We start from the raw sequence: 15116 nt of genomic DNA, 5'->3' as shown, positions 1-15116 counted from the left end.
GTAAGCGAAGGGGTTTTGGAATTCTTCCAAAACAGGAAAATGTTGAAGCAATGGAACGTCACAGTGTTGAATTTGATTCCTAAGAATTCAATTCCGGAAAAAATTCAGGACTTTCGTCCTATTTCATGTTGCAATGTTATTTATAAAATTATTTCAAAAATTATTTCGCAACGTTTGAAAACAGTTATTGATAAACTTGTAGGATTAGGGCAATCAACATTTATTCCCAAACGCTCTATTTCCCATAACATCCTACTCATGCAAAGCTTATTGAATGGATATGGAAAGAAAAACATATCGCCACGTGTGGCTTTCAAAATTGACATTAAAAAAGCTTTTGACTCGATCAGATGGGGATCAATCCACGAATTCCTCCTTGCTGCAGGTTTTCCAATTATTTTCATTGATTGGATTATGCAATGTGTTTCCACTCCTCACTTTGTTGTGAGCGTGAATGGTATTCATGGAGGCTTTTTCAAGGGTGAAAGGGGAGTAAGGCAAGTAGACCCTATATCTCCTTACTTATTCGTCTTAATAATGGAAATTCTTGACTGCATTTTAAAAATGCTTTTGAGAAGTCATCATTTCAAATTTCACCTGTACTGCAAAGAAGAAGCAATAACCCATATATGTTTTGCAGATGATCTATTTTTTGTGGCTTATGCGGATGTTGAATCTGTTAGTATAATCAAAGAAGCTCTAACAATCTTTTCGAGTATTACAGGTCTATACATCAATGAGGACAAAAGTCAGGCTTTCTATGGAGGGGTTAATGAAGAAAGGAAAGAAAACATTTTCAATATTATGGGAATCAAGGAAGGTGAACTACCAGTGAAATACCTTGGAGTACCCCTGTCATCAAAACAACTTCGATACAATCACTTTAGACAACTGGTAGAAAAGGTTAAAAATTCTGTTTTGGGTTGGGCTACGAAAAAACTGTCTTATGCAGGTAGAATCGAGCTCGTTAAAAGAGTCATTTTTGGAATTATTGGCTACTGGGCACAACAGATAGTCATCCCAAAGAAAGTAATGGCTGAACTCGATAGAATCATGAGAGACTACATATGGGGAACACAAGGCAGAGGAGGAAAAAAAGTCAAATGGGAGGATGTTTGCACTCCCATAGAAGAAGGAGGACTAGGAATAAAAAGTTGTGTTAAATGGAACAAAGCCCTCACCATCAAGAGCTTATGGGAGTTGGAGCAAAAAGCGGACTCTCTATGGGTCAAATGGGTGCATACAAGATTTATGAAAGAAGAGCAGAGTATCTGGACACTAAGCATCAACGAAAGAATGGCATGGTCATTGAAGAAAATCCTAAAAACAAGAAAAGATGCCTTTCAAATGGTGAAAACCACAATTGGAAATGGAAGAGGGGTACTGTTCTGGCATGATCCTTGGCTGGATAATATTCCCATTATATTCAAAGAAGAAATGCAAGGAAACAGAGTTAGAAGAGAATACATCAAGTACTCATTTAGAGACGTATATGAAGGTAGATGTGATTCACTTTTGAGGCGTATTCCAGAAGGTGATAGAATCCTAAACCTAATGAGGCAGAAGCAACTCAATGAAAATAATGATGAAATAAGCTGGAAAACAGAAAGCAATGAGAAGTTTATTACAGGAAAGGCATGGGAAATTGTTAGAACAAGAGGACAGGAGGTAGATTGACATAATGTGGTATGGTCTCCAAAGATTATTCCTCGTCACCAATTTATTCTCTGGCTGGTATACAGGAAAAGGTTGACAACAAAAGACAGAATTCGAAAATATATAAACATTCCTGATATCAACTGTGTCCTATGTTCGGGAGTTGAGGAAAGCATAAACCATTTATTTGGGGAATGCTCTTTTGTAATACAAATCTGGAGGATGTATGCTGCAAACATGAACATCATCAACTTTCCAAGAATATGGGAAGAAATCCAAGAGTGGATGAAGAATAAAGCAAAAGAAAGATCCTTCTATGTAAGTATGTTGAAATGCTACTTTGGAGCAGTAATCTACAATATCTGGAAAGAAAGAAATTCAAGAACTCACAGTGGAAGAAGTAGAACCGCTGAAGATATTTGGAGAGATATAACATCAGATGGAAATGCACTCATTCAATCCTGGAGAGGAATCGAAAGGAATGAAGAGAATAGAAAGCTCTGCCATATATGGGATATTTCGTTTGAGAATGTCACAAGTAGAATAAAAGTAAAAACGCTGTAGGCGCTAATTGATTATTGTTATTGTCTGTAATTCAATTATTGTTTCATTGTCAAATCTAGAAATTGTCTAGATCTGATCTTAAACTTTTGTATTTTTTTCCCTCTTTTGGGTTTTTTTAATGAAATGGCACTAAGCTGTTTTCCAAAAAAAAAAAAAAAAAAAAAAACTTATTACATATTATATATTAAATTATGATGGGTCTCATACCAGATCTCTAAATTAAATTCATAATCCTTCGTTCATTTTTTCCTTTCTCTAGCTGTCCACATCTCTGAACCGCCATATATTGTCGTCGTCGACACTGTTTTACTTTCGTCTTCAATTGTCGAATATATATTAGTGTTAGTCACTAAGTTAAGTTTGCGTGATTTTTTTTTTTTTTTTATAATTTAAGTAAATAAGATTTCTTTAACAACTTATTTATTTTGTTAACTCTTTAAAAAAAATTATAGGTATGTGATGTTCTTTATTTGGTCTAAACCGAATATCCGACCGAATTCGAACCGAATTCGAATTTATTCAAATCGGTTCGGTTTTCGAATTTGCTTAAAAAAAATAAAAATTCGAAGAACCCGAACCGAAAACTCGAATAACCCGAAAACCAAACCGATGAACACCCTAATTGAAATGTGTTATTTTGGAATTTATTTTTTTTCAATTAGACAAACAATGACAATTGGCAAAATAAAATATATATATATATATATATATATATATATATATATATATTAATATTAGTTGTCTTTATATTATTTGTGAACAAATTTGGATTAAAATCCATTTTTATTTTATTAAAAAAAAACGTTTACTTATTTTAATATTACTCTCGCTAAAGTATTCTTAACCACAGAGTTCTTAATAGTTATGTAAAATAAATTATAATAAAGAGTATTTATCAAAGTTATAATTAATTTTAAAATTTATTTATAAATTTATTTAAATATTTGTAGATAAGTATTATTTTGTTTTTTAAAATTAATAGAACTTAAATAATTTTAAAATATATATTAGATTTAGTAAGAGAATAGTTGAATAGTATGTTCTTACTTAAATAGTGAATTAGATTGAATTTTTGCAATATATTTATAATAAATATATATATAAAATAAAATAGAACAACGGATTAAGTATGTAGCCCGCAAACACTTAACCAAGCGCAAAACTTATCACCTGACGGGCTTAACCCAGAAACTTAGGTTAATATCCACCTCTTATTGTCGATAGACTAGAAGAAATGATTTATATATATAATAATATGTTTCATTTGAATTTGTTTGGTTTATTAGTTCGAGAGTTAAAGTTAATTTAGACATATGTGAGAGTAAATGAATATTTGAGTCGAATCGTGGGTTGATCCGCCCATAAACTTGAAACGGATAAAAATAAAATTAAAAATTTTATAAGTATGTTTCAAACTTGAAGCCTAACAAAAATAAGAATTTTCAATCGCAAATATTAACGCATATATATAGTATTTATCATTATCTAACTATTATATATATGTTTTTATATCTATTCAAAAAAAATTTATATGTTTTTATATAGGTTTGACTTCTAATTATTTAGAGAGCTATACTCTTAAATAAAATATTTGTAATATGTAATATAAAATTTAAAGTCTTATTCATGTTATAATTTATTCTATAATTAATAAACTATAGTATTATTAATGAGACTCCGTTAATATTATTTTTTTCTATTACTTTAGTTTTTGTGGTAAATATAACTTAGTTTAATATGTTGTAATAAAAAATATAAGAAATGATTTTGTTACAATTATTTCTTAAACAAAAGCTATGATTAAAGTTTTAAATAATATTTGCATCTTGCATTACAAGTTTTTGTTACCTTTTAGTTGTTTCTTTCTTAAGAAATGGAAATAATTGTTTCTTCTAGAGTACATATTTTTCCACTTTATGAGACATAAGGCATACGTTAAGCACTCAGTCAACTTGGGGGCTATGGCCTAATATAAAATTATTAGTCACGCTACAATTTAATTTGGAGAAAACACATAAACTATTTCATAATATATTCTACCGATAATAACTTGGGCGACTTATTTGTAATTTTTTTAAATTAAATAGAACTAGCGTGACACCCCATAGTCATGATTTCTGCTTCCGTTCATAGTGATTCAAGTTCATAGTGATTCAAGTGATAATCAAACTTTGACATTTTATTCTCTTAGATCAACTCTTTCTACCTAGTCAGTACTCTAGTGGGGTCGTTTTTGTATTTTCTTATTTATATTTTGTGAATTTTTTATTTTATTTTTTCTCATGTCATACTTGTGATTATAAACAACTCTTTTAACTTTTCATTATATATGGATCATTTCAAACAAATTATTCATATTCTTGTATTGTTGATTGAGAGAAAAAATAAATCAAAGATTGAGTGATTTGAATGCAAAGTAGATATGTTGCGTTTTTTAAAATATAAAATATAATTTTAAGTAATATATTACTTTTTAATGTAATAAAATAATATGACCCTCACATGTATGATTGTTACAATCCTGATCTCAACAATAACTCAAGACATTTGGAATGAAAATCGAGCTCGTGATCAATTTTAAACAATATAATAATTTAGTTATTTATTTTACATATAAATCAAACGGATTTCTATCTCTAGTTGCAATAGTAAATACTTACACCAAACTTTATTAAATGAATATTGTATTAAAATATCATAGAACAAGAAATATATTTTTTTTATGAATTTGACAATTTACTTAGTATATAAATTATAAAAATATTGATAGAAAAAATATTTCTATAAACTGGTATTTAAGTTAATACATTCTAATATGTATTCAAAGTAATGATGATTTTTCAAATTAATGTATTTGAATTTGATACTATTTTAAAAATAAATTGCCAAAAATTTAAATAACTTGTAAATAAACTAAATCAATCAACAGAAATTAAACAATTTGTTAGGCAATTTTGGAGATTAAGCAGAAAAAACTCTAAATAAGCTAAATTGTAATTAGTAAATAAACTTGTAATTAATAAATAAGGTTGAAAAATAAGTTGAATCAAAGTAGTCAAATCTTATTGACTCCAATATTTGTTTCTTTTTACAAAATTCTTATTATCTTTTCTCTCTATAATTTCTGGGAAGGAGATGTACTTACAAACGACATGGCATAATAATAATAATAAATAAATAAAAGGAATAAACTTAATGTTAATTATTGCCCACTTGTCATTTGGGTATAGACTTATATACAAATTACAAAATAGTATGAGGTAGCCAATATTTTAGATTTAATATTGAAATTCATCATTATTATGTTGTTTTGAATTTCTTCTTTATATTATTGATTTTTTTTTTAAATACATTAACTTATTAGAGAAACCGAATTTAGAGGGTTACTTTATTATAATAGAAGTAATAGAGACATACTAAAATACAATTTACATTCCCAATTACAATTCTGGCCAATAATTTCATTTTTTCAGTTTGGTGGTCCTTGCCAGTTGCCATTCAAGTAGCTTATTGAATTTTTAAAATATTTTTTTAGAGTCATTGTGAAGGTGTAATATGGTATAGGCGGTTCGGTTATGTTACTTTTTTTCACTGAAAAATTCATTAAAATTGTTGTTGTCAATGTCGATTTTCCAAAATCTTCATCCGACATCCTTTGGTTGATAGTTGAACATCAATTCAGTTTGTTCAGTTATAAAATTGTTTCAATCGGTTAAATAGTTTAATCATAATATATATATATATATTCTGATCAACTAAAAAACTAAAAACTAATTGATGAACACTTTTTAAATAAAATTTTAATGTAAGTTTTTCTAAATTTTTAAATTTAAAATGTTTATTTAACTCTAAATAAACTAACCTGAAACAATAATTAATAAATAAAATATATATATATATATATATATATATATATATATATATATATATATATATATATATATATATATATATATATATATATCGACTTTTTATTAAATAAATTTGGTGCAAAGAATTATTAATGGCTAGAACTGGATTTAGTCCGTTTATAATGATTTCAATTGGTATTTTATTGACTTGATTCAGTTATTTTGGTTTTGTTTACTTTCCTAATCTATTGATTTAAATACGAAAATAACCTGAGTTTCTTTAAAACAATTATATTTATCTTATGAACTATCTTAATTTTTTTAAATGAGAATTTTCATATGTTTTAATTTTTGTGTGCCTAATTATTCCACATGTTCATTTGATTGGGTTGGTGTTACTGGTTGGTTGGTTTCCAAATTCCAATATTATTTGACTGACCTAATTTTCTTTCCATTTTGTTTGTTTTTGCCTTTTTTTTTAAGTCAATAGATTCATTGCATTTACAAGTGTTTTTTTTTTTGTGCTGAGGATCGAAGTCTTTGACACGTTTTGTTTTTTCGCCTAATTAGACAAATTTAATAAGAATCCCTAGCTAGGAACTTGTTTTGAAATTATAAAAATAAAAAATTCCCTTTCAAGTGAAAAATAATTATTATTTAAAAATTCGAAAACTTCCAGTTATATTTCCACTAATTTGAAGTGAGATTCCAAATTAATATATATTCATTTTTTTTTATCACAATTTATATAGTTATAAAAGATCTCTTATTACCCTTTTGATGAAACATCTTTATCATTTTGGAATAAATATATGTTTAAACTGACTATTAGAGAACACTTTCTAGAGGTTTGAATTTGGATAAAAAAATCTTTAACAAATTTATAAATAATTAAATTATGTTAAATTGTAATACTCATCAATAATTTTTTTTATAAAAAAGTATTTCAAAATATTATTACGAATATAAAAAAATATCAAAATTCAATTGACACATTATAAAAAAAATATATATATATATATAATAAAAAATATTGAGTCTTCTAATCCCGAAAACTAGTTAAACTAGGAAAATTTCCGTGCGATACAAAAACAAAATAAATTAAAAAAATTATAATAATATTTATCCAATTTTTAAAATTCTTAATAAATCACGAATAATATATTAAAATAAAAATATAACACTCTAATTTCACATTTTATTCACTTCGATAAAACAACTTATTTTCTCACATGTTTCATCACATATTTTTTCGAATGAATATCTTATCTCGTGACTTTATACTTTCACTTTATCAATCAAATATTTGATTCATATTTTTTAATAATTAGCATATTGACCTCATACTTTGATCAATCAAATATTTGATTCATATTTGTATAACCACTTTCAAATTATACCGGTCTATTATTCATCGGTAAACCACTTCTCAATCACACTTAGTTAAAGGTTGTAATTGTTTTGTTAGGTTGTAAATTCGAAAAATACAAATAACATTTTAAATTTTATTTTTAACCGTTTTAAGTTTATAGGCGGGTCAACTCACAATCCGACTCAAGTATCCATTTACTCTCAAAAAAATTATCCAAATTAACCATAGCTCTCGACCCGGCTAATATATATATATATAGATTATATATTTGTTTTAAAATTTATAATAGCTCAAATAAGAGGATATTCCATTTGAGTAATTTTATTTTATTTTGAATAAATTTAAATATAATTTTACTATGCAAAGTTCTGTTTTATTAAGATCATACATATGTACGAATGAATTGTGTATTGCTTGATAATTTTTTAATATTTGATCATAAATATTATTTGCATGTTTTAAACTAATTTTAAAATCACTAATCAAACAAAATTAAAATTAAAAATAAAAATACCAACATAATAACAATTACAAAAATATTTAGTATGAAACAAAATATTTAATTATTCAAAAGAACCCTATCCAATCTTAATAAATTAGTTTTTGTTATATTAAAACTTTGCGTTTGACAGAATTGAATTACTAAATTTGATGAGCTAACTCAGTTTAAATTAAATTCAAATTATATTAAATTTGAATTTAACTAAATTCAAATTAATTATATTATCCAAATAAAAAATAATGGACTTATTTATTTACAATGCTAACTTCACAAATTATAATTTTCTATTTTTCCTCTTTTCAGGCAAGTTAAATATCCAATTTGCTACACATTATAATTGCAACAGCTAATATAACGATTAGTAGTTTGCATCATACAATTCTAGTTTGATTTATTTATTAACTAGATATATATACAATTTTATCTAGTATTGTATAGATATAAATTTAACAAATATTATATTAATTTTTTTAAAACATCTAGTTTTACATTAAAAATATTAGGACGGACAATTTTGAACCCGACACGAAAACACGACCCGAACAAAAAAATCAAATTAGGGTCATGTATTTTTTTTTTTCAAGTCAAAATCAGGTTGACCTGTTGAACCTGAAAACAGATCAAAACTGGGTCGAACTGAAATGACTCATAGTAGACCCGATAACTTGTTTATAAGTTTCGTTTGTTGAATTTTGTGTTTTTTTCCTACTCAATCACTCAATTTCTTTTGCTGATTTTTTTATAATCATATTTATGATTTAACTTCATTTTTGTTTTATGTTGATGTCATTTTAATTTGAAACAGAGATATGTGAATTAGTTAGATTGAATTAGTTCGAGTTGAGTTAGGTAAATCAGGTCAATCAGGTTGTGTTCGAGTCAATCATAAATAAACAGGTCAGTTTCATATTAGAGATTTTGACACAAATTATTAAACATTGTGTTCGAGTCAATTATAAATAAACAAGTCAAGTTCATATTATCAAACTGAACCGTAAACATAAAACTTACCCAAATGGTCACCCCTACAAAATATTTCAAAATATTTTAAACTAGAGTTCTTTATTTACTCACTAAAATTTTAACATATATATGTAATTTAAATTATATTTAATTTTGAGAAGTATTTCAAATTTATTTTATTTAATAAAAACAATAAATAAATAAATGACTCAACATGATCAGAATTAGATTGATCAATATTCATTTAATAACTTAATATTATTACACAAATTTTTTAGTTTGAATTTTTTAGTCATGTACATACTCATTTTGTATTAGTAAATAAAATGATTTGAAAGGGGATTGGATAAATTTAATTTAAATTTAAAATAAATCGTTAGTGGTTTGCTTAATTATATTACCTAATCATATATAGGCTAATTATATATATTTTTGTTTGATTAGATCATTATAATGATTTGAAGTTTATATCTAATGATAAAAATATTAAAATTATATTGAACATCTTAAATTAAATTAAATTAAAGTAAGTGATAATTTTATTAAGATGTTTTTATGACTAAAAGATAAAAAAAAATAATATTGAAAACTTATATAATTTATAAAGGGTAAATGAGTAATTAATATGTATTTTGATCTCCATATATTACGATTTAAAATATCTCATTGTACAGTGACTTTTTTATAAATGTTTTTTTATACATTTATCATATGTAGAGTGAACTTCTTTTACACATAAATAGTGTGCTTAAATTGCATTTTTATTAAAAACAAAATATTATAAAAAAAATATTTTAATTTAAACATAAATTCTTATGATTTTTTTTCTCTTCCCTATATCTCTATTAGGGATATTATAAAAATATTCGTGCTATTTTTTCATAACTAAAAGACAACTAAGTTTATCTAAGTTATTTCATTCTTGTTTGATATTTTCCTAACTACCGTCTCACTCTACTCTGATATTACTCTGATAGATAAAGACAAAAGGTCGTCTAAGAACTCTTTCACCAATAAAAAGATTATTTTTCCAATATTTTTTTCGTAATTAAGTATAAATAACCCAATATATTTTTTATTTCATTAGCTAATACACTATATATCAATGATTTTTAAATATGATAATATATAATTAAGGACCCTACTACTAATTTCAAAAGACTAAAATAACAATGTTTCTTTCCAGTCCTATAATACTTAACTAACTAACAAACTGAAAAAAGTAATCTAAAGACTAATTCCAAGAAGACATAATTAAGAGTGACAATAGGATTTGGATTTAAAAAACATACCACAGAACTAATCAAAGTATTGTTACTATTTCTTTGGGGGTAAAATCATACTCATCTTTATTTGTATTATCATTAATTGTAATTTCATCTTTAGGGAAAATTCTTTCTCCCATTTTATAAATATATTTGTTCATATATTTATATATGCAATATAAAACCTTAGTGGTGCTGTTAAAAGAGAAAAATGAAAAATAAAATAAAATGAAAGGTTTATATTTAAATTAAAATAAAATATTTAATAAAATTTTATTTGTAATTAAAAAAAATGTGTAATGTCTGTGTAAATAATAGAAAGAGAAAAATTAAATATATAAATAGTTTTATCAAACAAATTAGTGTACAGAAAATATTTCAAAATAAATAAATATAATATACAGAAACAAAATGACTATTATCCCATTTAAAAATTAATAAATCTTGGAGGGCTTTTCACTCAAAGAGAATTATTTAAACAGGAATTAAGGGGTCTTACAAGTTTTCTTTAAAAAATGTGATTTAAAAAAACTAAAACTTTGAGGGCTTATAAAAAAATAATATATATATAATACTTTGAGGTTTATTTTTCTTTAAAAAACAAAGAAAGTTTCAGTTTACAAAAATAAAAATACTTGAAGGGCTTATTTATAGTTTTACTCATCACTTTCGCTTACACATGGAGATGACGAAAAACTCAAAATAGTTGCAGAAATGGAGATGACCATAGCTTTACACACCTCTCTTATTCCCACTCTTTCTATCGCGAATACAAACCCTAACAGGATCTCAAGTTTTTCTGCTTCTCCCACACTAAAAAACCTATTCTTTGAACAGTCCCCGCCTTTAAACTTTATCATCAGAGCTCAACATCGCTCGCATTCGAGGGTTTATTCTCCAAAATGCGTTCTATCCGGAGCTCCACAAACAACATACACGGGTAATTTTCAGTTTTCTCTTATCCTGCTTACTTTTACATTGATATCTCTATAGACTCTATTCCTGTGTTGTCGTGCATAAGCGTTTGCTTTCAAGCTGTTATCGAATTCTCTGAATGTCAAGTTATACTGGGTGCTCTCATTTTCATTTGTTTCTTGAATGTTTCCTTAGTAGGGTTTCTGAAATTGATTATCTGTAGTTTGTTATTAATATAAATTATGGCCTCAGAGAAGAAGAGTCAACCGATAAGGAGAAGTGATCATGGGAAGACCACACTGGTTGATGCCATATTGAAGCAAACAAAGGTAGAGAGCACTGAAGGTTCTATTTTATTTACAAATTGAAGTCTGAGTTTTGCCTCAAAGATTTGAAGAAGTTAGTCTAATTTTTGCTCTGCAACTTAACTTCTTGATTCCACTTGAAATCAAAGTTATTTTATGCTAAGTGTATTCCTTTAAAACCATTAATTGTTCCACTCATAGTATGTTTAATAAATGAAACAGATTTCCACTCCACCAGAAACAGTTGATGAACAATTTCTTCTTCCTGATGATATTTGGCCTCAGCTTCTCCAGGTTTCAGTTAAGCTTCAAGATGTTCTTATAGGTAAATCAATTCATGGGCACTTTTTGAAATCTTCTTACCTGAGTAATGTCTTTTATTGCAACAATCTGATCCACATGTATGCCGGGTTAGGTAGATTAGAGAATGCACAGCTGATTTTTGATGACATGCTCAATAAAAATACAATTAGTTGGACTTCTCTAATTAATGGATACTGTCAGATAAAAGATTTTACATCTGTCAACAGAATAGCTCATGATATGCACATAGACTGTGGAAATTTTAATGAGCGCACTTGCTCAGTGATCTTGAAGGCTTGTGAGTTTCCACACATGTTGATGTCGGGACAACAAATGCACTGCTATGTAATAAAACTTGGGTATTGTGAAAATGTTTTTGTTGGAACATCTTTGATTGGTATGTACTCAAGATGTGGGCACATGGAGGCTGCAGAGAAATTGTTTGATACTTTAACTAACAAAGATGTTCGTTGTCTGAATAGCATGATTTCTGAACTTGGGAATGTTGGTTATGGGGAGAAAGCATTTCGTATCTTCGCTGACTTGTTGAATTATGGGGTGGAACCCAACGATTATACATTCACAAACGTCATAAGCTCATCCGCTGGATATCTAATTTCTAAAGAATGCAAGCAATTGCATGGGCTTGCCATTAAACATGGTTTAATGAGCAAAACCTCTGTGGGAAATGCGATAGTTTCAATGTATAGTAAACATAGAGCTATTGGAGATGCGGAGAAAGCTTTCCATTTAATGAAAGTAAAAGATTTAGTTTCCTGGACTGCTATTTTGTCAGCATATTTAAACAACTCTCTTGCTTACAAAGCTTGTAATTTGATCCCTTCAATGGTTCAAATGGAAGAGAACTTGGATTCTAGCTGTTTATCCTCTATGCTCGATGTCTCTTCAGAGTGTAGGGATTTAAAATTGGGACTTCAAATCCATGGCTTTGTTATAAAGCTTGGGGCTTTGTGTGATATTGAGGTGGAGACTGCTCTAATAGATCTATATGCTAAATGTGGGGACCTTGTGTCTGCACTGTTGCTTTTCAATAATCTTCCTTTTATAGCTACTGCATCTTTCAATGCAATTTTAGCTGGATTTACAGGCAATGGAAGAAGTTTTGCAGATGCCTTGTTTTTATTTAATAACCTCAGGTTAAATGGTTTACAACCAGATTCCATAACCTTTTCCCGGATCCTTAGCTTATGTGCTGATGAAGCTTGTCTTGATGAAGGCACCACCATTCATGCTTATTCAATTAAGACAGGACATGTAAATGGGATTAGTGTTGGCAATGCTTTAGTTACAATGTATGCCAAATGTGGTGGAAATAAAGAGTCTCGAAAAATATTCGATTTTATGGAGCACCATGACTTAATATCATGGAATTCTCTGCTTTCTAGTTATGCACTTCATGGGCGAAGTGAGAAAGTTATTTTGCTTTTCAAGGAAATGATAGGTCAAGGATTTGTTCCTGATGCTGTCACAGTATTGGTTGTCCTTCAAGCTTGTGCCTATTCTGGTTTATGTGAATATGGGATCCAGTTATTCAAAGAAATAGAATCAAAGTATGGGGTTATACCTAGAATTGAACATTTTGCTTGTTTGGTTGATATTATGGGCCGAGCTAAGCTTTTCTCACAAGCGATTGAGTTTATAAGAGAATGCCCATTTTCAAAATCTCATCTTCTTTGGAGAACTCTAGTTCATACGTGCAAGCTACATCGAAATGTGATTTTTGGTAAGATGGCTTCAAAATGTTTGCTTGATCTTGCGCCTGAAGATGCAGGCTCGTACATGCTTGTGTCAAATATGTATGCTACTTGCGGAATGTTAGATGAGGCATCAAAAGTGAGGACCATGATGAAAGACTTAAATATATCTAAAGAGGCTGGTTGCAGCTGGATTGAGGTTGATAACAAAACCCATTGTTTTAAGGCTAGTGATAGAGATCACCCAGAAAGCAGTGAAATTTATTTGAAACTGGATTTACTGACAATTCAGATGAAACAAATGCATGGTGATGTACCTATTCATTTGATATGGGATCGACCCAGCATGAATATAAGGAATGAAGTTCTACTCCATATATAAAAATATCTTGTCTTTCAGTGACCCTTATATTTGATAGAAAATTTGTCAGAAACTGGATCCTGGAAAGATTGGAAGGCATAATGCTACTATGTTCCAACTGTAAGTATTATTCATTGATTTCAAGAAAGCAATGAAATTTATTTGAAACTGGATTTACTGACAATCCAGATGAAACAAATGCATGATGATGTACATATTCATTTGATATTGAGAAGATCATGATTTTTTTTGTAGAAAAATCATGCCTTAATTTGACAGAAGGTTTGTCAGAAACTGGATCCTCCAAAGATTGGAAAATGCTATATGTTCCAACTGTAAGTATTATTCATTGATTTCAAGATTCCAGAAAATGCTAATATACTTTTGGTCCTCTTTTAGTTACATTTTACATCGAAGTTCCTTACTCAACTTTCTAAATGTTTTCTTTCCTTTAGTTATGCATGTCCTTTTATTTAGGTTTCACTCCTAAGAGCTTGTTTTGATGTAGGACTATTTGGAAATAATCTGGTTTATTTTGGAAAAGACTTATAGCTTATTTGGGTAAAATGGCCAAACTATCCATAATGTTTAGGCCTTGTTTGATGTGGGTTATTTCAAAATAACTCAATATCATTCCCATCAACAACAATCTACTCATCAATGACTTGATTCAAATCATCAAACAAAAAACCAGAATACCCTCTATTTAGTAAAAGTAATAATTATTTATTATATATTTATATCATAATGTCTTTTTACGCAAATATAACATGAGTTTTCATAACCTACATCAATGGGGTTATTTGAAAATAACCACCATATTATCCAAATAATAGATCAAACAAGGCTTAATATTGTAAGATGTTATAGAGAGCACACGCTATATTGGTAACTAGTATTTTAGTTGATGATTTGAATGATGAGATAATATCCACATCAATCAAGCTCTAACATTGAGAGTCGATTGATTTATATATGTTCTCAATGGATGATGCAATCTATACATTGTTTTCAGTTTTTTCTTTTAAAAATAGGAGATTATTTACAAGCTTGATCCTTTCAAATTAACTTAAAGCTTAAAGCTTCACATCATATGTTGTTGACACTGATATAACATCCTTCACACCATAACTTAAAGCTTGATCCTTTCAAATTTTCTCAAATCAAGTTCACATAAAGTTTTTCTAATTACAGGATATAATTTCTCTTTAGTCTTACACTCTTACTTAACACTTATCACCTATGCGTTTTTCAGTTCACAAGAAGGGGAGTGATATTCGTATGCCATTTAATTATGAGTGTCAAACTGAAGACAATCCCAAGGAAGAAGGGAAAATACTAGCA

The 15116-nt window shown here is 27.9% G+C and overlaps 1 protein-coding gene across 1 annotated transcript; it reads left to right on the top strand.

The window, feature by feature from the left end:
- Positions 1-10834: 10834 nt before the first annotated feature.
- Positions 10835-15116, top strand: LOC124919229 (pentatricopeptide repeat-containing protein At5g27110-like). Its single transcript, XM_047459426.1, has 5 exons — positions 10835-11113; positions 11341-11417; positions 11616-13892; positions 14028-14107; positions 15028-15116. Exons 1-3 carry the CDS (start codon positions 10888-10890, stop codon positions 13791-13793), a joined length of 2481 nt encoding a protein of 826 aa, XP_047315382.1. The 5' UTR covers positions 10835-10887; the 3' UTR covers positions 13794-13892; positions 14028-14107; positions 15028-15116.

This window comes from Impatiens glandulifera, chromosome 1 (genome assembly GCF_907164915.1).
Source record: "Impatiens glandulifera chromosome 1, dImpGla2.1, whole genome shotgun sequence".
Classification (NCBI taxonomy): Eukaryota; Viridiplantae; Streptophyta; class Magnoliopsida; order Ericales; family Balsaminaceae; genus Impatiens; species Impatiens glandulifera.
Note: the sequence above shows the minus strand (reverse complement) of the source record. Positions and strands in the feature narration are given on the sequence as shown.

What these genes read in the sequence shown, in the direction of transcription:
- LOC124919229 (XM_047459426.1), top strand. Translation starts at nt 10,888, where the DNA reads ATGGAGATGACCATAGCTTTACACACCTCTCTTATTCCCACTCTTTCT. An exon ending in TCCACAAACAACATACACGG is followed by an intron (nt 11,114 to 11,340) that starts GTAATTTTCAGT and finishes TTATGGCCTCAG; the next exon opens with AGAAGAAGAGTCAACCGATA. An exon ending in CCATATTGAAGCAAACAAAG is followed by an intron (nt 11,418 to 11,615) that starts GTAGAGAGCACT and finishes TAAATGAAACAG; the next exon opens with ATTTCCACTCCACCAGAAAC.